Raw genomic sequence first — 25,720 nt, forward strand, 5'->3', positions numbered from 1 at the left:
ACCAGCTTTTGTATTTCTGGACTATAATGGTAGCCTGACAGAATGTTCTAGACTATGATTTGAACTAGGCATTTAAATAAATTTTATATAAAATTTGAAGAGAAATCTGAAAATGTTTGGGGACTTGCATTCAGAAAAGACTTCATTATGCCTAGATTGTTTATAGAATTTCTTTTGTATGCTTATTTTTTACAAACTTTTCTTATACCATTTTTGGCATGCTTATACCATTTTATTTTTGTTTTCTTACTAAAACCTTATTTGTATACCAACAACTTTTTTATATTTTTTCTTTGCTCTTTGCTTTTCTTTTAATTTATTTATAGATAAACTTTTACAGTCATAATTTGAATTCACATTTTAGTAACTGTTAGGTGAAACATTTAGTTTTTTGGAACACCTTTAACTCCCACTAGAGAGCAGTTTTTAGGAGAAAGTGAAGTAGAGTCCGAGCGATTAAATAACAGCCCACTGACTTAATTTTAACAAAGGAGAAGTTTATTAGTAAAGATTCTGCCAGCTGGCAGCAACTTGCAGGAAGAGACTTTCAAGCAAGATGGCCCCAAGCCGCCACTTAGAGCTTCCTTTAGTAGTCCTAGCTTACATCTTGGTTAGGTAAAGTTAGAGTTGGATCTTTTCCAGAGCTCTTATTGCAATATTCTGCTGACATCAGCAAGCTAGTGAGTTTACAGGCAGATGTAGTGGGTAAGGATACAACTTATCTTGCAATGTTTACAGAGGAGAAACCTTCAAAGAAAAACCTCCAGGAAGGGAGTAACACGTGTTTCAAGGCTGAAGCCATTTCTTTCATCCCCACCCTTTACAATCCCAGGGGAAGAGGTTGCTTCTTTTCCCTTTCACAAAAGAAGTTCTGTATGAGCACAAGGGCTAGAAACTTAGCCTCAGTATTAATTAAAAAATTAATTTGGGCTCCAGTCCCATTCATGTAGACCCAAGGATTCACTGTGTGGATGTCATACAGAGTGCTGCGTTGAGCCATGCCCCTCCCCCTTCAGTCAACAGCCACCGTCACCAAACTAGGTGTTCCCCCCAACTTCAGAAGAGGCCACACCATTTCTTTCAGTGGCTTTTTATTCTGGATACTGGACAAGGTCCTGGGGGATTAGGCCATTAAGAACAATTATGCTTTAGGTGCCCAGATTGACCACATTCATAGCAGCTGATACCATCTCCCTTAGCGGGTTTATCCTCATCAGGCCTCTTTTGGGTGGTTGAAGCTTTGCTTTTAGTGGCAACTGCCAATTTGTTTACCTTTCTTCTGCCTGGTGCTCATTTTCGAGTTCTTCTCCTTTTTTAAAAATGTTTCAGTTTCTAAGAACTTCAGAGTCTTTCTATAATTGGGAGTTTGGTATTTCCTGAGTTAAGCTTCTGGAGTTTGGCATTGTATTCAGGAGCATTGGGGGCTTATTTTTTATTTTTTTCTTATTTATTTATTTATCCATATATTTATTCCTTTTTACTTTTTACTCTTCTTTTAAGGGGCTTGTTTCTTTGGTACTTGGGTGTGGCACTGGCCAGCTTGTCTGACCTGCCACTGGTGGATGTGGATTTCCAGAGCAGGGCAAAAAATATGGGATCCCCTTGAAACTACTCACAGGGTACATTGAAGTGTTTTGCTGCCTCTACTGACTAGGACGGAGTCCTGCAGCTCAGTGATCTAGCCACCAGGCCTCATTCTTGTACTACAGTTCCCAGCAAGCTCCGCGACACATGCCACATCCTGCTCCTCCCCCCAACTTCCAGTGCAGGGAGGCAACTCAACTTCAAAATGCTACAGGAAAAAAACATGCTTTTCTTTTTTCTTGCCTCCTCCCACCCCGTTGGATCACATCTGCTGTCATTCAAGATCAGAAGTGTGGTGACCTGTTGCCTTATCCAATCAACGATGCTAGTTCGGAAGCGGCCCAATCAGAAGAGAGATTAAAGTGAGGTGGTGGCTTCTGGGTTCTGACCGGGTCTTTTGTTTTCTGGGCCTGCGGAAGGGGCGAATCATCTCAGAGAGAGCCACGTGTATTTGCTTCTTCCCTTTTCGCCCTGTGACATGCAGGTCTGGGGAGTCCATAGGGAGGACGCTGGGACACCCAGAAGCCGGGAGATGGTGAGTACGGGTGTGGGTGCGAGAACGAGAGGCAGGATGGACACGGATGACCCAGCTGTGGCCGCCTGGCCTTCCCCTCACTTCTGATCCTGGACCTGAGCCCGCCGGCAGCTCGGCCCAGTTCACTCTTCACAGGGTGGGTCTGGATTGGTCCCCAGCGTCCTGTCCCCTTGGCAACCTCACTCTACTGGTTCCTTCTCTAGTATGTATGTGTGAGACCCAGGAATGTCGTGGGCGGTCTAACCCGCGTGGGGGCCCCTGGGGGAAGGAGTTGTGGTTCTTGCCCCGTACCTCTCTCCTCCTAGAAGGTAAACGGAGGCTCCAGCACCGTGTTAAGGGATTCCTTTGGGCCAACAGCGGATCGTGAATCCCTATGCCCTGGTCAGGGCTTGTAGTCTCGGTTTCTGGAGGGCCCGGGGAAATGCTTGGAGAAGAGGCGGGGGAAGCCGACCATGGGCCGTTGGCAGTGGGTGCCAGCCCCACAGTCGCCTGATCTGTAATGTCCAGGTGGAGATCCCTAGATCAAGTCATCAGGATTGTTAGGATACTCGACAGGGTGAGGGAAAATGGATGGAGCAAGGGGCGCAGCACCGCTGGGGCTGGCAAACCGGAGGTGCGTGCTGGGAACCTAGAGATCCGAGTAAATTGCAAAGAATTGCAACACACAGAGGTGAGAGAAAAGATTTATTTAAGAAAAGTTCACCCCCCCAGAGTCCTGGCTTAAATTGTTTTCTTGGAGATGTTGCACGTGACTGCCTTTTCGACCACCTGTGAATGTCTTTGGGTTCTGTGACACAGGGACCCATTAATGTCTGTCCACATTATCATAGCCCCGGTTGTGACAAGAATTCTAATTCTCCTGCACCTTCCCAAATGACATTCCTTAGAGCTAGTGGGGGGTGCACCTCCCCTTATTTCCTAAGCATTCCCAGTGAGTAGCTTCGGGGGATCCTTGGTTTCCCTGTAGATAGTGCCCAATTTACTGGAAGATCGAATCCCCAGCTGCTCTCCCTCTGAGCGGTCATAACTTTTGTAATTACAAGTTACATGACTTTTACAATCCTTGCCCAATGCATGATGACTTAGACCTTGTAAATTCCCTTTACTCTCGGAAGCTTGATTGCCACTATGTGATAACCGGAAGTCTGTTTCTAAAAAGACAAAGTCAGTAAAGTTAATTATACCTAAAGTGTGCATTTCTCTATAAGCATAGCATCTACTTTTTACTCAATGTGTCAGGGTTTCAGAACCAGATGAAACATGGCTTCCCACTCTTGGTCTGTCCTTTCAGGGGTCATTGGCAGTTTGTCACCAGGTTCTGTCTGGTGAAACAGGGAAAGTCAAGACAAGGTGTTGGAGCAGGGGCTGTGACTTTAATATTTAGAGGACCATTAAAACCGAGAAGATGAGGGGCCAAGACTCCTCTTGGGCTTTGTGTACTTTTGGTGGGTTTTATCCAGGTTAGTTGTGGGAGAGAGAGAGGGGAGAGAATTGTTTGAGCCCAGAAATTTGAGGTTAACCTGAACAACATAGCATATCCATGTAGATATAAAAGCTGAAACAATTTAGCCAAGAGTCATCGCACATGCCTGTAGTTTCATATTCCTGGGAGCCTGAGAAGGAAGAATCTGTTGAGCTCAGGTGGTCAAGATGGTGGTAAGCTCTGTGGAGACACTTAATGCCTACCTGGGTTACAAAGTGATACTCAGACTCATAAAATACATTTAATTTAATTTTTAAAAAATAAAGGCATATCTCCAACATGTAGATGTGACTTGTCCAGATAATCTCATCTGATAAGAAATTCCAGAAGCAGTTGTGGCAAAAATGGCTGGTTCTCAGGTAAATGTGTTCCAGGTCAGGGGCTGTGTCTCTTTTCCTACTGGAATGTCATGATTTTAGAGCATGCAAACCTTGGCTGATACTCATCTGTTTTCTTATTTTTAAAGTTGGAGTCTCACTCTGTCACCCAAGCTAGAGTGCAGTAGCATCCTCTGTCCCCCGTAACATTGACCTGCTGGGCTCAGGTGATCCCTCCACCTCAATCATTCAAGTAGCTGGAACTACCAGCACACATCACCATGCTTGTCTAACTTTTTGATTTATTGTAGAGATGAGATCTTGTCAAGTTGTCCAAACTGTTCTTGAACCTATGGGCTCAGGCAATCAATCCTCTCACCTCTTTCTCCCAAAGTTTTGGGATTATAGGCATGAGCCACCATGCCCGGCCTTCATATATAGCTTATTCTACTTTAAAACGGTGTATTCCCTTGATTTTTCAGCCTTTATTTATTTTTAAGATGTGGGGTACAATTCAGGTCTATGTATACAAATGTCCATTATGCAGGTACACTTGTTGATGAGGTATGCTTCACACTTCCCAGCAATATTTCACTTTCAGTCTTTTTTTTTTTTTAGTCACTATCACACTGTTTTACTTTTCAAGTCCTTATTATGGATAATAACGTCTTTCAAACTTTTTATGGATTTCCAATTTAAATATGTGTGCAAAACAGTTCGTCAGAACACAAGTGTTTGTATATCAGTATCAAACTCAATTGATAATCTGATTAGAGGATTATTGACTTAATGATACATTTAATCTTTCTTCCCTATCATGTATTTTCATTATTTTTTATTTCTACTATTTTTCATGTATTTCAGAAATACTTTACACTTCTTTATAATTTCATCTTTAAATGTAAATTTTTTTGAAAATTTCACAGTCTTTTTAATCTATTAACAAGATTATATGTCTTTCTCATTGATTTTATTAATATGATTAATTGTGTTTATGGATTCCCAAATGCTGACTCTCCTAAGCATCCCTGACATAAAGGGAGCTTAATCATAATTTAATGTTGTAACATGCTGACACAGTGTTTCTACTGATTTTTTTTTCTTTTTTGAGTTGGAGTCTCACTCTGTCACCCAGACTGGAGTGCAGTGACTGCTTCCAGCCACTGCAGCCTCGACCTGCTGGGCTTCAGCAATCCTTCTGCCTCAGTCTTCCATGTAGCTGGAACTACAGGTGTGTGCTACCACACCTGGCTAATTTTTTTCATTTATTGTAGAGATGAGGTCTTGCCAAGTTGCCCAGGCAGGTCTCGAACCCACAGGTTCAGGCAATCCACTCACCTCAGCCTCCCAAAGCATGGGATTACAGGCTGAGCGACCAAGCCAGGCTGATTTTTACATTTCTATTCAAATGTGATTTTTCTACAAAGAAATGACTTGAAATCCTTAATATGGAATAGAAATTGTGCGTTGACATTTTCCTCATCCAGGGAGACCAGGTTTATGTGGCTTTCTCTTTCTTTTTTTCTATTTTTATTTTAAAGTGTGTAGGGTATGGCCAGGCTTAGTGACTCAGCCTGTAATCCCAGCACTTTGGGAGGCCAAGGGAAGTGGATTGCCTGAGGCCGTGGGTTGCCTGAGGCCGTGGGTTTGAGACCACCCTGGGCAACTTGGTGAGACCTATTCTCTACAATAAATCAAAAATTAGCCGGGAGTGGTAGTGAACACATGTAGTTCTGGCTACTCGGAAGACTGAGATGCAAGGATCACCGGAGCCCAGCAGGGCGAGGCTGCGGTAGCCGGAAGTGTGCCACTCCACTCCACTCTGGACAACAGAGAGAGATTCCAACTCAAAAAAACAAAATAAAATAAAAGATAGGGTACAATTCAGGGTTAGCTCATAAGCAGTCATTGTACATGTAATGCTTGGGGACCAGTACTGAAGTTATATTCCCCACAATGGCAGTGTCCCACTACTGCCAATCAGTTTCTTACAGTATTCTGATAATTGTTCAGGGTCCACTCATGAGTACGTGTTGTACTCAGATGTTTGTTTATGAGATGAAACACTTGAGTGTATATATGTATATTTTAGTTGGAATCTCACTCTGTCACAAAATGTATTAATAATTTTGTGGCCACCTCCTGTGTTATGTGAACTACAGGCATGTGCTATCACACCTGGCTAATTTTTTATTTGTTGTAGAGATGAAGTCTCATCAAATTTTCCGGGCTTTCCTTGAACCCTCAGGTTCACACAATCCTCTCCTCTTGGTGTCCCAAAATGCTGGGATTACAGCTTGAGTTACCAAGCCCGGCTTTTTTTTTTTTAGTAGGAGTCTCACTGTTTCCCCTGACTGTAGAGCAATGGCACACTCATGGCCACCACCGTGTCCACCTACTCGTGAAACTTCCACTTAAGCCTTCCAAGTAACTGGAACCACAAGTTTGCACCACCATGCCTAGCCAATTTTTTTATTTATTGGAGAGACGAGGGCTCACCAAGTTGCTGTGGATGGTTTGGAAAGTATATGCTTAGGAAATCCTGTTATCTCCTCCTCCCAAAGTGCTGGGATCATGGGCATGAACCACCTCACTCATCCTGAAAGATTCTTAGTGATTATTATTATGGGTTGTCCTATTCTTACATCTTATGAAGTTTTCTTTTGATTTGCCAAAATGTGGGGAAAACTGCCAAATTGGTCTACAGTAAAATGTAATTTTAAAATGTCTGAATGTTTCCTAAAAGCAGCCTATGGGAAATTTATCTATCGATGTCTTACCTGTCCTAGCTACCCTGCCTTATTTTGACATTTCGTGGTTACATTCGCTGTTGTTTTAGTCTAAGATTGTCTTCTTCCAAGATAAAAATTTATAGGAAATACATTTAAGTTGATTAGGTAAGTGGTTTCTTTGCATTTTCCACACATTGCTGGTCTTGAGGGGAAAAGACAGAAGTGATTCCTGTCCTCTGTGAAAGTGTAAACTGTGGTGAGGTGGACCATTGTTATGGGAATAATGCAAGATTGCAACAAAGGAGAAAGTAGAAAGAAGTAAAGTTTAATAACCACCTTTCACAGATTGAAAAGGGGGCAGACAGGCAAGTGAGGTGTGGAAGGGCCAAGTATTAGGTTTTTTAAAAGGCCTTTGGGGAAAGGGAGTTTAAGTCCACAGGACTGTCCAGGGCTGTGGGTTTTGGATGTAGATTGTAGCCACATGAGTTTTATATTTTGCTAGTTGCCAGACATTACCATCTCATGCCCTCGGGTGATAGGCTAGATGTGAAGAGTCAAAGGGAAGGGGTTGTCCAATAAGAGACTTGTGACATGTTTTAAATCCACAAGCTTCTTGATGAAAAATTGGTCTTAGTGTAATTTCTATGGCTTTGGCCAGCCAAGAGGTGATTATTGATTCCCCCTTGACACAGAACCTGAAAGTTTCCTAGACATTAGTATGTAAAACTTGAGTTGAAAGGTTGGTTTGTTGGGTTGCCCTGCTTTTGCATCTGATGGAGATTTCTTGAGGGAATGAGGTAGGCTGCCTCTTGACCTGCAGAAATATGTAATCTTAAGATGTCTTTATGCCTCCTAAAACCTGTCTGTTGGAAATTAACTATGTCTAACCTGTGCTTGATTCAAAATGTGTCATTCTAAGGAAAAATGGCTATGCTGAGGCAAAATGTGAACTAAGTTTATTTTAAGTGTCTCGGAGTCCCCAGTTTCATTCTGGATTAAGTGCACTTGTGAAAGGAATACAAAAATCCAAAATTACAAAATATCTCACCTAGTGAGAAGGTGTAAGAACCCATATGAAGCCTCTCAGGCACACGGGAGAGCAAGTTCAGTGTCTCCTGAGAGTGTAATTATTTTAGCTCTAGTTATTCACCATAAAATGTATTTTGTCAATACAGTTTGAAGAGTTTTTTAAAATTTTCAGTCAAGATATAGATGTCTGGAAATAATTAAATATCTAAGGTTGGCTGAAGTGGCCCATGCCTATACTCCCAGCATTTTGGGAGGCTGAAGTAGAGGACAGAGTCTACAGGTGCGAGACTGGCCCGGGCAACTTGGTAAGACCTCTTTTCTACAATAGATGAAAAAAATTAGCCAGGATCCATCTGACAACTAGAATTATGCAATAAGATAATTTGTAACACAGAAATATTCACTAATGCATTAGGTCTGAGAAAAAAGAATGAAATGAAATCCACTCAGCCAGGGTACACACTATTTTTGTGAATGATACAGCATAAATTTGGGCATCAACGCAGGCATGTAAAATTGAGAGTGCTGTATTTACATCACACAGAAAAAGTTGCATATACTGCTCAGAGGGAAAATTCACAGTAGTTTGGAAGGTCCTCATCCAACTTTAATGTGCACAAAATGAACTGAATATCTTCTTTTTTTTCTTTTTTTTTTTTTTTTTTGAGTTGGAGTCTCACTCTGTCTCCCAGACTGGAGTGCAGTGGCCACTCCCGGCCACAGCAGCCTCGACATGCTGGGCTCCGGTGATTCTTCTACCTCAACCTTCCAAGTAGCTGAAACTACAGGCATGTGCTACCACATCTGGCTGATTTTTTGATTTATTGTAGAGATGAGGTCTTGCTGCCCAGGCGGGTCTCGAACCCACATACTCAGGCAATCCACTCACCTCAGCCTCCCAAAGTCACTGGTTTATAGGCTGAGCCACCGAGCCCGGCTGAATATCTTCTTAAAATGAAAATTCTGATTCAGGAGATTTGGAATTTGCCTGAGCTTCAGCACCTTTTCTTTTTTCATTCTAGAGGATCTCATTCTCTTACCCATGCTGGGGTGCAGTGGCATATTCACAGCTCACTGCTACCTCGATCTCTTGGCCTGAAAGCTGCTCGAACAAATTGGTATTAGGTGCCAATGCACACAGGTACAACACAATATCCATGCTGAGATTTATAGGCCCCTAAAATAGTAAATTTTAATGACAATCTAATAATAAACATGTCAGGCAAAAATCCATGTACAGGTATCTCCCATGGTGTGTAATCTCAAAATCTGTACTTACATTGTTTGTTTTTAGCATTCGGAAGAGCAACTCTCTTCTAATAATTCTTTTTTTTTTTTTGAGTTGGAGTCTCACTCTGTCACTCAGACAGGAGTTCAGTGGCCGCTCCCGGCCACCGCAGCCTTGACTTGCTGGGCTCTGGTGATCCTTCTGTCTCAGCCTTCCAAGTAGCTGGAACTACAGGTGCATGCTACCACACCCAGCTAATTTGTGATTTATTGTAGAGATGAGGTCTCTCCAAGTTGCCCAGGAGGGTCTCTTTCCTGCAGGCTCAGGCAATCCACTCACCTCAGCCTCCCAAGGTGTGGGATTACAGGCTGAGCCACTGAGCCCAGCTTAATACTTCTTTACTCAGTCATTTTTGTGTTGTTCTGGGCAGTAACTGCCATCCTGTGTAAATGTGCTTGCTATTAACAGTGTTCTCCATAAAGCTGATGGAGCATCATGCGAAATCTTTTCTTTTTTTAATTTACTTTAATTTATTTTTATTTTTATTTTTTTGCATTGGAGTTTCACTCTGTCACCCAGATTGGAGTGCAGATGCCGCTGCTGGCCACTACAGCCTCGACCTGCTGTGGTCCGGCAATCATTCTGCCTCTGCCTTCCAAGTAGCTGGAATTACAGGTACGTGCTACCATGCCCGGCTAATTTTTTGATTTATTGTAGAGATGAGGTCTCGCCAAGTTGCCCAGGCCTGTCTCGAACCCATGGGATCAGGAAATCCACTCACTTCGGCCTCCCAAAGTGCTGGGATTACAGGCTGAGACACCAAGCCCAGCATTATGTGAAATCTTGATTGTTCACTGTCCCATTCTTTGCTTGTATCTGAGGATCTACCCCCATTTCCAATGTGAAGCTTGGATATTCACACATTGCCATGTTCCCCAAGCACAAGGAGACATTTTTAATACTGCAGGTCATACTTCATGGTGAGAGCAGTTCATGGCAACTAGGCAGCATGAATACGGAGAACAGTGGAGCCTCTGGTATGTAGGAAGACATGTCCTTCAAAGAACTTGAATATCAGGAAGAACAAAAAAATTGAAAAATAGTAATTAGGCAAGACCATCACAAGTAGCAGTGTCATGTACAAGTTTTAAAATTGGCAGTCCTCCTGACCTAGGACACATTTATCTGAGAACCAGGTATTTTTTTCCTTTTCCTCTGGCTTCTCTGGAAGTTTTTTAAAATTTTTTTTTTGAGTCAGAGGTTTCATTCCTTTGTCCAGGTTGGAGTGCAGTGACATGCTCACAGCTACCCCTGCAATGACCTACTGGGCTCAGGCAATCCTTCTGCCTCAGCCTTCCAAGTAACCATAACTACAGACTAAGCTACACTTGGCCAATTTTTAATGTATTGTAGAGAAGAGGTCTTGCCAAGTTGGCTGGGCTGGTTCAAACCCATGGGCTCAGGCAGTCCTCTATCCATGGCCTCCCAAAATGCTCAGAATACAGCCAGAAGCATGTAGCCTGCCCTCTGGGATTTTGTTTCAGGTGTGATGATCTAGACAAGTCACACCTACATGTTGAAAATATGCCTTTATTTATTTTAAAATTAAATGGAACATATTTAGTTTTTATTAGAGTCTCACTCTGTCACCCAGGCAGAAGTGAAGTGGCATCATCATTACCACAGCCTTGAACTCATGGGCTCAGGCAATCCTTCTGTCTCAACCTCCAAAGTAGCTGGAACTACAGGGCTTTGCTAATATTCCTGACTAATTTGTCTTTTATTATTTTTTATAGTGATATGAATATGCTATGTTGTAGAGGTTGGTCTCAAACTCCTGACCTCACGCAATACTCTCACCTCAGCCTCCCTAAGTAATAGGATTCCTGGCATAAGTATGATGTGCAGCCAGCATATTCCTTTCACATAAGCATAATCCTTTCCTTGCTACCACCACACCCACAAGCAGGAGGGTCCAAAAAGGGTGATAAAGTCTACCTTTTTCTGTTTTTGTCACAGGAGACAGATTCAAAAACAGTGAGCTCCTGCAAGGAGTGCAAAGTGTGAGTTAATTCTTTCCTTTCCACAAGTGCCCTCCTTTGCCAGAAACACTGACAATTTCTTCTACATCAATAAATACATGGCCCCACAGGCTTACCTGCCTGACCTAACCCAAACAGATCAGGACAGGTGACCTCCCTTCTGAATTCAACTTTAACGAACATATCTGGCAGCCCTCAACTTGACAATGTTGCTATGTTAGAATCACATGGGGTATAGCAGGGCACAATGGCTCACACCTGTAATTCCAGTAGTTTGGGGGATGATATGAGAGGATTGCCTGAGCCCTGGGGTTCCAGACGAGCCTGGCCAACTTGACAAGACCTCACTTCAGCAATAAATCAAGAAATTAGCTGAGCATGGTGGCACATGTCTGAAGTTTGATGTGGTAGTATTGCCTGTGGCCAACAGGTCAATGCTGCAGTGGCTGTGAGTGTACCACTGCACTCCATTCTGGGCACAACAAAGAAAACCTATATGCTTATTTTTAACAATGAAAATTCAGCAGAAATGATAAAGAAAGAGTTACAATTCTGTCTGTGAATGCTCTCTTAAGAAGTAACATGAGAACTCAACAAAATCAGGTACCGTGGGTAGTTCCCTTATTTGTACTGACTACATGGTGTTGATTCAAGCATTTATCCTTTTACAATAGTTGGAAGTTTCTGGGGTATAGGGATATTGACCACTTGATCTGTTTTTTCGGTTTTTTTTTTTTTGAGTTTGAGTCTCACTCTGTCGCCCAGACTGGAGTGCTGTGGCCGCTCCCGGCCACCACAGCCTCGACCTGCTGGGCTCCAGCGATCCTTCCACCTCAGCATTCCAAGTAGCCGGAATTACTGGCATGCGCTACCACGCCCAGCTGATTTTTTTGATTTATTGTAGAGATGAGGTCTTGCTGCCCAGGCGTGTCTCGAACCCAAGGGCTCAGGCAATCCACTCATCTCAACCTCCCAAAGGGTGGGATTAAAGGGTGAGCCACTGAACCCAGCTTGATCTGTTTTTTCTAGTGGCTTTGTAATATGGTGGTAAACTTGTTATCTACCAGTGTGTTTTTCCAGACCTACTCCTCACTATTTACCCAAGTAAAAGGAAACTGGAGCCAATCCATATGGCTAGATTCATTCTTGTCCATGGAGAGTTATATTCTTATTAGTAAACTCAGCATTAAAAAATAATTTACTGAAAGTGTTATCAGCTAGGCTCAGGAGGTCGTGGCAAGTGGATCATCTGAGCCCGCATGTTCAGGACCAATCCAGTCACCTTGGTGAGACCTCCTCTCTACAATAAATTTTTTTAAAAAATTAACTGGGTGTGGTAGCGTGTGCCTGTAGTTCTAGTTACTTGGAAGTCTGAGGCGGAAGGATCACCAGAACCCAGCAGGTTGATTATGGGTTGGCCGTGTGTGTGCCACTGCACTCATGCCTGGGTGACAGAGTGAGATTCACTCAAAAAACAAATGTAATGGATGCTTTCATGCACCTGTGAAACTCAACAATTAATCTATCACACTTTCTGGTGGAAATGTATTGATCTCCAGAGCTATAAAGAGATAAACTTTTTCCTCAACGTTATGTAACCTTGGGGTAGAGAAAGGAGGGAGGGGGAACAGTACCCCAGACCCTCCCTCCGTTGGCCCTACCAGCCAGTCGGATCTTCCCCACCACTCTTTTGGGTCCTGAACATATGGAAAGAGGGTCTGTTGACAGAGGGCTTAGTTCGAGTTCGCGGATGGGACAAGTCCCCAGGGTCCCGGCCTAGCCTCACCTACACCGAGGGCACCAGGCACAGATGCCAGTGGGGACGTGTTCACTGTCAGCTGAGGGGAGGCTGGTCCCGGCACAGCCGGGTCATCCAAGTCCATCCACTTCCCCTCTCGTGACACCCCCGGCATACTCACCTTCTCCCAGCAGTCTCACCAAGGGCTTCCACGTCCTGCAGATCACAGGGCGACAGAGGTTGAAGTGAAGTCATACGTGGGTGCCAGAGTACAGGACACTGCAGAAAAAAAACGACCCAACTCTGCGCAGGCGCAAGAGACAAAGGCCCAAAACCCGCCCTCACTTCCAGTTCCTGTCTGATTGACCAGTTCAGGCCTCAGCATCCATTGATTGGAAAAGCCTTCAAGCCCCGCCCTTCTGGTCTTGACTGACAGGAAGTACAAAACAATAAGGACTCAATAGGCAAAAAAGCCTTTAGATTTCTCCTTGCCCCAGAGTCTGGGCAGAAGGGTGGGGGGGAGGAGGCTTATGGCCCCTTTTGGGCCATGATGGGAGTTTGTGTCGCTCCTGGTTGGTGGGTCGCTGGATTGTAGGTTGACACCCCCTCTCCTGGGACATGCTGGGATTGTAGTCCTGCAGTTCCACAACCCACCAACTGGGAGTCATGCAGACGCCGGTGTTACCCGCAATTCCTGTAAGGGGCTGCCCTCACAAGTTCCTACCACATTCTGGAGCTGGGAGAAATCTCAATATTTTCTTGCCTTAAGCAGCCCATGTCTGATCGCATGTCCTGTGACTCAAGACCTGATGGCCTGGAGTTTTATCCAATCAACTGATGCTGGGGTTTGAAATGGCCAATCAGACAGGAGCTGGAAGTGAGAGGGCAACTTCCGGGCTCTTACAAGGCCTTAGCTTCCTTTATCAACCTCGCATATCTTCATTGTAGCCTGTTTCCTTGTTACATGCATGTCCTGGGAGATTTGTAGGACGGACGCTGGGACCCTTAGAAGGCGGGTGGTGGTGAGTGTGCAGGGAGGTGTCCCGAGAGGGGGAGTAGGGATGGACTTGGATGACCCAGCTCTTTAGGGACTGTCCTCTCCATCATCTCCGAGCCTGGACCCATCCCCACCAGCAACTCGGCCCTGTCGCGTCAGTGTAGGTGGGCCTCGGCCGTGACCCTTGGTCTTGACCCTGCAGCGACGTCGCCTGCTGAGCACTCTATGTGCAGCTCACCATCTCCAACTGTGCCGAACCCACGAGGGTTGTGGAGAGAATACGACTTGTGTGTGGGGCTGGTGGGGGGAGAGGGAGGCTATGATCCTGGCCCACTCCCTCTCTCCTCCCCAGATTTAAACGGTGGCTCCATCAAAATTAAGGCCTCTTGGCCAACAGCGATTCTTGAGTCCAGAAACTCCAGCTAGGACTTGTGGTGTGAGGATCCTGGAGGACCTGGGAGGAAAGGCTTTGGGAAGGGGCAAGGGGAAGCCGGATGGACAAGTGCTGTTGAAGGACAGTCCTGCAGTGGTCTTATCTGAATTATCTAGGTGGAAATCTCCAGGGTTTGTCATTAGTGTCATTGGGCATTTGTGTCACCAGGTCCTAATCCGCTTCTGTCGACATGAGGAGTTGGAGCAGGAGTTGTGACTTTATTTAGTAGGAACACTAAAACTAAGAAAATGAGGGGACGGCATCCTAAAGACCCCTGCTGGGTCATGTGTGCTTTTTCAAAATTTTTATACAGGCTGTGGGACAGAGAGCGGCTAAGATCGAGAGGTGGCTTAGACTTGCAGACATCTGGGTGATGAGAGGAGTCTTGGAAAGTGGTGAATTATCTTTGTCCTTGGTTCACAGTCTCCTTGTTCCTTTATTAAACAAAACAGAGTTAGTGTACATACTCCCACTTTTGCAGAGTTAGTCTGGACAGCTGCATACTGGTGCCAACCTTGTCAGCATTTCAAAATTATTTTAGCTACATTCAAACACACAAAGAGGCCAGAGATTCGCCCCCCCAACCCCAGTCTAAAATGGAGTTATGTCGAACTTTTGAAAGTTGGCTGTCCCATTTTGGATTGATTAGGTCTAAGTTTTATATTATTAAATTAGTAACAAAAAATTAATTTTAGTTCGGTGACTGGTTTCTGTGCACTTGTAGACACATCACTGTTGTTGTAGACACATCACTGTTCTTGAGGGGCAAAGACAGAATTGATGTCTGTCCTCTGGATTATCTTGAATTTGTAAAGAAGGAAAACTGTCCTAAATGACAAAGTAGACCCACCTCAGGGAGATGGTGGAAGAATAAAATTAGGAGAGCAAGCAGGCAAACAGGAGAGCAAGCGAGGGGCTCCCAAGAAGGTGGTAATACTGACAAAAAATAAATACATTCCATTTATTTTGAAATAAGTAAAGGCATATTTTCAAAATGTAGGTGTAACTTGATTACATAATCTCACCTGAGAAGAAATACCACAGAAGTAGGAGGAAAAAGAAAAAATGACTGCTTCTCAGGTAAATAAATGTGTCCTAGATCACAAAGAATGTCATGTGTGTAAAACTTGCAAACCATGCTGCTGTCCGTGTGATGGTCCTGCCTAATGAGTTTGTTTCAACTATTTTTGTTCTTCCTGTGATATTCAATGGGTCTATCAGACACTGCTCCTACATAGCCTCTTCTGTTCTCTTCAACCATACTGCTTAGTTGTCATAAACTGTTCTCATCATTAATGTATGACCTGCATTTTTTAAAATGTTCCCTTGTTACTGGGGGACATGGGAAGGCATGTTAACCAAGAATCCCATTGGAAATTGGATAGATTCTCAGATCTTAATGGAGGATAGAAACATGTGTATGTAGTCTTCCTCTGTTTTGCAGCATGAAATGCACTGGCACACTCATGGCCACCACAGCCCAGTTAATTTTTTAATTTATTGTAGAGATGAGGTCTTGCCAAGTTGCCCGGGCTGGTCTCACACCCAAGGGTTCAGGACATGTTTTTGCCACAGACTCCCAACGTGCTGGGATTATAGGAATGAGCCTCTGTTCCTACCCAGAAAATGTACTCTTAAGATTCTGTCTATGTGTTCCATCTGATCCATGCAGAACACAGTTAATAAAATGTACATTTAAACAGGATGGCAGTTACTGCCCAAAATAACTCCGGTAACTCTGAATAAAGAATAATTAGTAGAGACTTGCTCTCTAGGATGCCACAAACTAAAAATATAAATACACTTTCAGATATACATGCCATGGGAGTTACCTGTAGGCTGATTTCTGTGTAACATGAGCTTACTTGTTATTAAATTGAGATTATAAATTAGTATATTGGATGGGTGTGGTCCTCAGTCTGTAATCCCAGCACTTTGGGAGGTTGAGGCAACAGACTTGCCTGAGCCTGTGTTTTGAGAACAGTTTGGGCATTTGGTGAGACCTTGTCTCAACAGTAAATTACAAAAAGTACCCAGGCATGATTGCATGTCTCTGTAGTTCTAGATACTTGGAAGGTGAGGCAGAAGGATTACCTAAATCCCGCAGGTCGAGGCTACAGTGGCCATGAGCATACCACTGCACTCCAGCCTAGGCAAGAAGAGTGAGACTTCAACTCAAAAAGTAATAATAAATTACTATAACTTTTGGCTAAAAGATCTCAGCATGAATGTTGTGTTCCACCTGAGTGCCTTGACATCTGATACTAATTGGCCCCAAATACTTGTGATGCTATGGAGTATGAATTCTTTTAGCCAAGGAGATTGAGACTGCAATAAGTTGTGATTATGCCAGGGCACCCTAACCTGGTTCAGAATGAGACACACCTAGCCGGGCCTAGTAGCACATGTCTGTAGTTCCAGCTACTTGAATGGCTGAGGCGGAAGGATCGCCGGAGCCCAGCAGGTCGAGGCTGCCATGGCCAGAAGTGGCCACTTCATTTCAGTGTGGGTGACAGTGTGAGATTCCAACTCAAAAAAAAAAAAAAAATGAATGAGACACACCAACTGAACAGAAAAGCGCAAACCTCAGGCTAAATCCATGTATTCTGAATCAGAATTTGCATTTTAACAAGGTAATCAATTCATTGTTGTACAAATTAAAACTTGAGGAGGATCTTCTGACTTACTAGGAGCAGTGTATGTAATGTATTCTGTGTGATATAAACAGTAATTTTAAATGTATGTGCCTGTGTTGGTGTACATTTTATGCTGTTTCACTCACAAAAATCGAGAGTCTACATGGGCTGAGGACTTTATTTCATCCTTTTTTCTCACACTTAATGCATTAGAGGATATTTCTGTGTTATGAATTTTTTTATTGCATAATAATAGTTGTCTTATCAGCTGGACCCTGTTTTCACTCTTGCTTTACCTAGAGGCCATGGTGACTTGGTAAATATGTGTTTTTGTTGTTTTCAGGGGTTGTTGTCATTCAAGGATGTGGCCATAGAATTCTCTGCAGAGGAGTGGGCATGCCTAAACTCCCCTCAGCGAATATTGTACAGAACTGTGATGTTGGAGAACCATAGAAACCTGGTTTTTCTAGGTGAGTAAACTTTCAAAACACAATCCCTATTTCATACTAAGGATTTTATGTCCTTCCTTTGTAGAAGGCTTTCTGGGAATTTCTGCTTTGCATAAATGAGTTTCAGATTCCTACTATTAACAAAAAGTTGGTAATATGTTAACATAGAAAAAAAAATTTTGACATGAAGCCTTCTCTATTTTAAATTGACTAGTGTCCTTCTAGCTATATTATTGGTAAGTTCAGAAATCTAGTGGCATAGATATCATTGCCCACATCTCATTCCCATTGCTGCCATAAGTTATTGACTCACCAGTACTGAACTAAGAATTCACAAATTTAAGGCCCGGCATGGTGGCTCAGCCATGTAATGCCAGCACATTAGGAGGCTGAGTTGAGAGGACTGCCAGAGCCCATGGGTTCAAGAATAGCCTGGACAACTTGGCAAGACCCCGTCTCTACACTAAATCAAAAAATTACTTGGGAGTGGTAACACACACCTGTAGTTCTGGTTACTTGATAGGCTGAGGGAGAATTATCTGAGCCCAACAGGTGAGCACTGGGGTGGCTACAAGCTTTACACCACACTCTAGCCTGGGTGACAGAGTGAGACTACAACTTAGAATAAAAAGAAACCCATAAATTTAAATTTTTATCTAAATATTCTAAAGGTTTTGTTGGGAAACCGTATTTTGGGATTAATTCTCTAGAATCTTGTATAATGTATTCTCTACTGATCAAATACTAGGTTTGTAATCTAAGAGCCCCAGCAAGAGCCATGTTATTTTTTTTTTAATTAAACAGGACTTGCTATCTCTAAGCCAGACCTTATTATATGTCTGGAGCAAAGGAAAGAGCCCTGGGATGTGAAGAGACATGGCACATTAGCAAAATTTCCAGGTAAGAGGGAGTGAATGAAGCAGATGAAATAGGTTGAGGACTCAGAGCTTGAAATGTGGTTTGGGAAGGTGGTCTGCTCCAGTGGAAATGGTTTCTTAGAAGCCTGGGATTCTTTCTCTGCCTGTCACAAAGGGACATCTATTATTACATGTTCTGAAATTCTCCAAAAACTGCTTCATCAATAATCTTTCAAGTTTACAGAAGAAGTCAAATCCACTTAATGGTTTGTTAGGAACTGCATGATCTTACTACCTTTCTGATGCTTTGGAGACGTGCAAGTATTTGCTTATTTATTTGGCAATCTATGTCAAGTTATTTTTTATGTTTTCTTTTGGCATCATGGAAGTATGTGAGCAGTGATTTTGTTATCTGTTTGAGAAATTTTAAGAACACTCCGGACACATGTTACATGTTTTCTAATTTATAATTTTCTCTACTAGGGAGATTTCCAATGAATTTATTTAAATTCATACTCAGTAGTCCTACCTAAATATAAATTTTCTCTCTTAATAGAAGAAATCCTGATATTTTACTTAAATTTTACTTTTATATTATGATCTGAAACTGGTAGTTTTTCTTTATATTCAAATATTTAAGTGTATTATGTTATGTAGAAGGTTGGTAAACATATTAAATTCCTACCTCCTACCTTGTGTCTTAATAACTCTTATGTTTTCATTTTCTTTAGTATGAAGCTTAAGACTAGCTTCATATATGCATATATTCAAACACATATGTATGCATATTTATGTGTGATTAGCATCTGATTTTTATACATAAATAAAAATATATCACCATATGTTATGAATAATGTAATAATTTTATATGCCTATACAGTGTGAAATGATTACAATTATATTAATGAACATATCAACCATCTTATGTAGTTGTCATTTTTATGTTTTGTAAGGAGAGCACATAATGTCTTTTATTTTAGCAAATTTTCTAACCATATGAGACGTCATTACTAACGATATGTCACTATGGTACACAATAGTTCCCTAAGACTCAGTTATAACTCAAATTTTGTAACCATTGGAAAACATTTCCATTTTCCCACCTGCAGGCCCTGGTGACCGTGTTGTACTTTCTTCCTCTATGAGTGCAAAATCTTTTGATTCCACAGGAGTGAGATCATGCAGGATTTTTTTTTCCTGAGTTGGAGTCTCAATCCAGGCTGGAATGCAGTGGCATGCTAATGACTACCACATCCTCATTGCTAGGCTCAGGCAATACTTCCATATCAGCCTTTCAAGTAACTAGAATTGCAAGTATGCACTGCCATGCCAAGCTTATTTTTGTATTTGTTTCACCTTGGTGCTCAGACTAGTCTTGAACACCTGAGCTCAGGCAATCCTCTCACCTCAATTTCCCAATGTGAAGGGTTTACAGACTTGAGTCACTGTAACCGTTCTCATGCAGTATTTGTGTGTGTTTGTGTGCCTGGCTCACTTCAGTTAGCATGTCTTACAATGTCATCCATAGGGTTAAAATTGCAGAATTCTTTAAAAAATATTTTGGCTGAATCGTATGCTATTGTGCATATATACATGTGTGTGTGTGTGGTGTGTATGTGTGTGTGTGTGTATGTATACATTATTTTCTTAATCAACATAGATTCCACAAATATTTAGGTTGTTTTCAAGCTTGGCCATCTTGACAAATGCTGCAATTCCTTTAGGGGTTGGAGAATTCTTTTTGTTACTGATTTTATTTCCTTTGGTTATATACCCAGGAAGGGATATCTGTGTTATGTGACAGTTTGTTTTTATTTTTGAAAGAATGCTGATAATGTCTTTTATATGACTCTACCAATTTTAAGTTCACCAAAAGTATACAGAATTTCTTTTTCTTCACATCCTTTACTAAACGTTTTCTCTCTCTCTTCTGGTGGATATTAGCCATTCTAACAGCTGTGAGACAATATATCATCATTGTGTTTATTTGAAATTGCCTCTACTAGTGATGTTCAGTGACAATTCATATACCTATTGGCAATTTGTATGTCCTCATGGGAAAATAGATATTCATTTTTGGGCTGTTTTTTATTCAAGTGATTATCTTTTTCTTTCTTCGGCAACTCATCAAGTATATGGTTTGCAGATGTTTTTTCTTGTTCTGTAAGTCTTCTTCCATTTCCTTTTACTCTGCAGAAGCTTTTCAGTTTGATGTCTCCAACTTGTTTGTATTTATTTTTATACCTGTAGTCATAAAAAAAGTTATTACTGAGACCAATATCAATATCAAGGATGTTTTACAAATCCTTTTTTATGGTTACATTTTATCAGCATGTTCTCTGTCACCCAGGCAGTAGTGTGGCTCAAGTAAGGCTTTCTGCATTTCATATGAAAATTTCTCAAAATATTGTAATTTGTAGTTCCACAAATTATTGTTGTACCCTTAATTGAGTTATTTTTCCTGATTCTTTCTATGCTTTGACATACTTTGTGTGAATTGGGGTATTTGAAATTTAAGGATATTCACATCATAATGTTTATGATGCTGCTTTGTCTAGATTAATATAACATCAATCACTAAGTTAGAGATTCTAGGAGTCTGGAGACTCATAACTCTTCTTAGGATGTGTCTTCTCTGTATGTTGGGACAGAAACCAGTCTTTTCCTAAACCCTCAAAGGACAGAAATGTGGACTCACTCTCCATACTTCTGTTTATTCCCTGAGGAAGAATTCAAGAGTTAGAACATCCCATCTGATTGCATCATGCTACATTGTAAAGGAAGAGAAATTATGGTGGCAAAATTACTCAACTTTCTCTTCCGTGTAACTCATTTTATCATTGTGGATTTTGCAAAGTCTAAGCTGTTTTTTGAGTTCTCACACAGGCAATGTGGTATTTTCTTAAGTACATATATTTATGATGGAGTGCAAACCTGTGATTAGTACTTGCCATCATACTTATGTCATTACCATGGTATAATATGATGTTTTATTTTCAAAGGATATTTACCTAAGTCTAGCATGTGGAATAAATTTTTATTTTCCTGATTTTCAGCTGTGACTTCTCATTACACTGAAGGCCTTTTGCCAGAGAAGTGCATAGAAGACTCCCTTGAAAAGGTGTCAAAGGGAAAATATGGTAAATATGTCCTTAAGAACTTATACTTACAAAAATGTTGGGTAAGTATGCATGAGGGTGAAGGGCAGATAGAATGCTCAGTTGCAAATAACTAATACAAATGTAACAAGAGTAGAAAAGTCTTTCATCAACACTCCAAATCCACCAGTATCCATATTTCTGAAATGGGTTTCAAACACGAATATGGGAAAACCTTTAACCAGTCCTCAAAATGTAGTCAACATCAAAAAAAATAGTGGAGGAAATATACAATATATGTGGGAAAGTCTTTAAGAAATAATCCTATCTAAATAGACTTGAAAGAATCCATAGGGGAGAGAGAGGCTTCAGAAATGAAAAATGTAGCAAAGCCCTTAGCTATTACTCATGTCATTCACAACATCAGAAAATTCATTGTGGAGAGAACCTCTATAAATGTGAAGGATGAGCCGGACTCAGTGGCTCAGGCTGTAATTCCAGTGCTTTTGGAGGCTGAGGTGAGTGGATTGCCTGAGGCCATGGGTTCGAGACATGCCTGGGCAACTTGGCGAGACCTCATCTCTACAATAAACCAAAAAATTAACCAGGCATGATAGCGCACGCCTGTAGTCCCAGCTACTTGGAAGGCTGAGGTGGAAGGATTGAAGGAGCCCAGCAGGTCGAGGTTGTGGTGACCAGGAGTGACCACTGCACTCCATCTGGGTGACGGGGTGAGACTCCAACTCAAAAAGTAAAATAAATAGAATAAATAAAAAATAAGTAAATAAAAAAATGTGAAGAATGTGGTAAAACTTTTCGCCCTCATTCACATCTTGCTCAACATACAGTGATCCATACTGGAGAGAAATCCTACAGATGTGAAGAATGTGGCAAAGCCTTTCACATTCATTCACTCCTTACTCGACATACAGTGATCCATTCTGGAAAGAAACCCTACAAATGTGAAGAATGTGGCAAAGCCTTTCACTCTCGTTCACAACTTACTCGACATACGATGATCCATACTGGAGAGAAACCCTACAAATGTGGAGAATGTGGCAAAGCCTTTCACTCTCGTTCACAACTTACTCAACATACGATGATCCATACTGGAGAGAAACCCTACAAATGTGAAGAATGTGGCAAAGCCTTTCACATTCATTCACTCCTTACTCGACATAGAGTGATCCATTCTGGAAAGAAACCCTACAAATGTGAACAATGTGGCAAAACCTTTCACTCTCATTCACAACTTACTCGACATACGATGATCCATACTGGAGATAAACCCTACAAATGTGGAGAATGTGGCAAAGCCTTTCACTTTCGTTCTATCCTTACTCAACATACAATGATCCATACTGGAGAGAAACCCTACAAATGTGAAGAATGTGGCAAAGCCTTTCGCATCCGTTCACTCCTTACTCAACATATGATGATCCATACTGGAGAGAAACCCTACAAGTGTGAAGAATGTGGCAAAGCCTTTCACTCTCATTTCTATCTTACTGAACATACAATGATCCATACTGGAGAGAAACCCTACAAATGTGAAGAATGTGGCAAAGCCTTTCACATTCGTTCAATCCTTACTCGACATAAGAAGATCCATACTGGAGAGAAACCCTACAAATGCGAAGAATGTGGCAAATCCTTTCGCTCTCAAGGAGAATTTGCTGGACATAAGACCATTCACACTGGAGAGAAACCCTATAAATGTGCAGAATGTGGCAAAGCCTTTCACACTCGCTCAATTCTTACTCGACATATGATGATCCATACTGGAGAGAAACCCTACAAATGTGAAGAATGTGGCAAAGCCTTTCACTCTCGTTCACTCCTTACTCAACATAAGGTGATCCATACTGGAGAGAAACCCTACAAATGTGAAGAATGTGGCAAAGCCTTTAACACTCGCTCAATTCTTAATCAACATACAATGATCCATACTGGAGTGAAACGCTACAAATGTGAAGAATGTGGCAAAGCTTTTCACACTCATTCACACCTTACTCGACATAAGGTGACACATACTGGAGAGAAACCCTACAAATGTGAAGAATGTGGCAAAGTCTTTCGCACTCGTTCAAACCTTACTCGACATAAGGTGATCCATACTGGAAAGCAACCCTAGAACTGTGAAGAATGTGACAAAGTCTTTCAGGTTTGCTCACTCCTTACTCTACATACTATGATCCATGCTGGAAAGAAAGTCTACAAATGTGAAGAATGTGGCAAAGCATTTCACATTCATTCAATCCTTACTCGAGATACGATGATCCGTACTGGAGAGAAACCCCACAAATGTGAAGAATGTGGCAAATCCTTTCGCTCTCAAGGAGAATTTGCTGGACATAAGACCATTCATACTGGAGAGAAACCCTATAAATGTGAAGAATGTGGCAAAGCATTTTATTCTTGTTTACATCTTACTCAACATACAGTGATCCATACTGGAGTGAAACGGTACAAATGTGAAGAATGTGGCAAAAGCCTTTCACTCTTGTTCATATCTTACTGACCATATAGTGATCCATACTGGAGTGAAATACTACAAATGTGAAGAATGTGCCAAAACCTTTGTTTCATTCACAACTTTCTTGACATACAATGATCCATACTGAAGAGAAACCATACAAAAGTGAAGAATGTGGCAAAGTCTTTCAAACTTGATGATGCCTTACTCAACATATGGTGATCCATACTGGAGAGGAACCCTACAAATGTGAAGTATGTAGCAAAGCCTTTCACTCTCAAGGGCAATTTGCTGTAAGTTTGACCGTCCATACTGGAAAGAAACCCTACAAATGTGCAGAATGTGGCAAAGCTTATAATGTCGTTCACTTCTTGCTTGACATACAGTGATCCATACTGGAGAGAAGCCCTACAAAAGTGCAGAATGTGGCAGAGACTTTACTCAGAACTTGAGTCTTATTGTACATCAGCATATCCATAATGGAGAGAAAACCTATAAATATGAGGAATGTGGCAAGGTCTTTCACTTTCACTCTGGATTTTCTTGACAGACCATGTATACTGGGGAGAAATCCTACAAATGTGAAGATGTGGCAAGGCTTTTTAATCTCATGTAGTGTTTGCTAGACATAAGACCATGTATAGTGGGGAGAAATCCTACAAATGTGAAGAATGTGGCCAAGCCTTTTGCCACCATTCAAAGCATGCTGGACATATCAAGGTGCATACTGGGGAGAAACCATAAGTGAAGAATGTGAAAATGCCCTTTGCTCTCACAATGGAGTTTCTGGACATAAGATGATCCGTACTGGAGAGAAACCCTACAAATGTGAAATATATTCAAAGGCTTTTCACTCTTACTCACTAATTGCTCAACATGGCAAGATTCATACTGTTGAGAAACCCTACAAATGTGAAAAGTGTGGCACAGCTTTTTGTACACATGGAGGATTTCCTGAACATAAGACCATCGATACTGGAGAGAAACCATACAAATGTGAAGAGTGTGGAAATGCTTTTACTCTATTAAGGATTTGTTGGACATAAGACCATCCATACTCGGGAGAAATCCTACAAGTGTAAAGAATATGGCAAAAGCTTTCACTCTCACAATGAATTTGCTGGACACATGACCATCCATGCTAGAAAGAAACCCTACAAATGCGAAATACGCAGAAAAGCTTTTCACTCTCATTCACTACTTGCTTGGCATGTCAAGATCCATACTACTGAGAGACCTTACAAATGTGAAAAGTATGGCAAAACTTTTCACACTCATAAAGAATTTGCTGGACACAAGACCATCCATAGTGGAGAGAAATCCTACAAACATGGTGAATGTGGCAAAACCTTTTTATTCTCAAATGATTTGCTATACATATGAGGTGTCATACTGGAGAGAAACTACAAACATGAAGAATATGGCAAAGTCTTTTGCTCTCATAAAGTATTTACTGAACGTAAGTACGTTGATACTGGAGAAAAACTCTACAAATGTGAAGAATGTGACATAGCCATTCACTCTCAATGGATTGGTTGGACACATAATCATCCATACTGGAGAGAAACTCTACAAATGTAAAAAACATGGTGAGCCCTTTGCTCTTCTATACAAGTAGTTGGACATATGAAAATCCATACTGAGATGAAGCTATATAAATGAGAAGTATGAGATAAAGCCTTTACCTCTCATTCAATATTTGGTTGACATGTGAGCATCTATATTTAGGGATTCCCTATAGATGAGCAGAATGCGGTAAACCTTTTCACTGTTATTCCAAGTTTTCTCAACATCAGGCAGTTTATACTCTAAATTTGCAGTATCTCTAATGACTGGAAAATCATACATCTAGTTATAAACAATAGAGACATGGTGAGAAATTTACAGATGTAAAGAGTACCTTTACTCAAACCACAGATCTTTTGACTGTACAAATGTAAAACATGTCTAAAGACATTAACTAGCAAAAACTTTATTTGACATTAGGCTGTGCATTGTAGAGAATCTACAAATTTAAAGAATGTGGACTGGCCTTTGTTCAAAATATATGCCATTGGAAATACTAGGGTATTCAGACAGAAAACTT

The 25,720-nt window shown here is 41.5% G+C and overlaps 1 protein-coding gene across 1 annotated transcript; it reads left to right on the top strand.

Annotated features, from left to right (window-relative positions):
* Window positions 1-2,004: 2,004 nt before the first annotated feature.
* LOC103269652 (zinc finger protein 708-like) lies at window positions 2,005-25,017 on the top strand. The gene is made up of 8 exons (XM_021717157.1): window positions 2,005-2,119; window positions 17,098-17,224; window positions 18,008-18,103; window positions 21,117-21,245; window positions 21,959-23,265; window positions 23,518-23,632; window positions 24,021-24,146; window positions 24,665-25,017. The coding sequence occupies exons 1-8, from the start codon at window positions 2,063-2,065 to the stop codon at window positions 25,015-25,017; spliced, it is 2,310 nt and encodes a 769-aa protein (XP_021572832.1). The 5' UTR covers window positions 2,005-2,062.
* Window positions 25,018-25,720: the final 703 nt, after the last annotated feature.

The sequence above is a fragment of the Carlito syrichta genome, unplaced genomic scaffold, assembly GCF_000164805.1.
Source record: "Carlito syrichta isolate Samal-C Ts95f unplaced genomic scaffold, Tarsius_syrichta-2.0.1 Scaffold309409, whole genome shotgun sequence".
NCBI classification, from domain to species: Eukaryota; Metazoa; Chordata; class Mammalia; order Primates; family Tarsiidae; genus Carlito; species Carlito syrichta.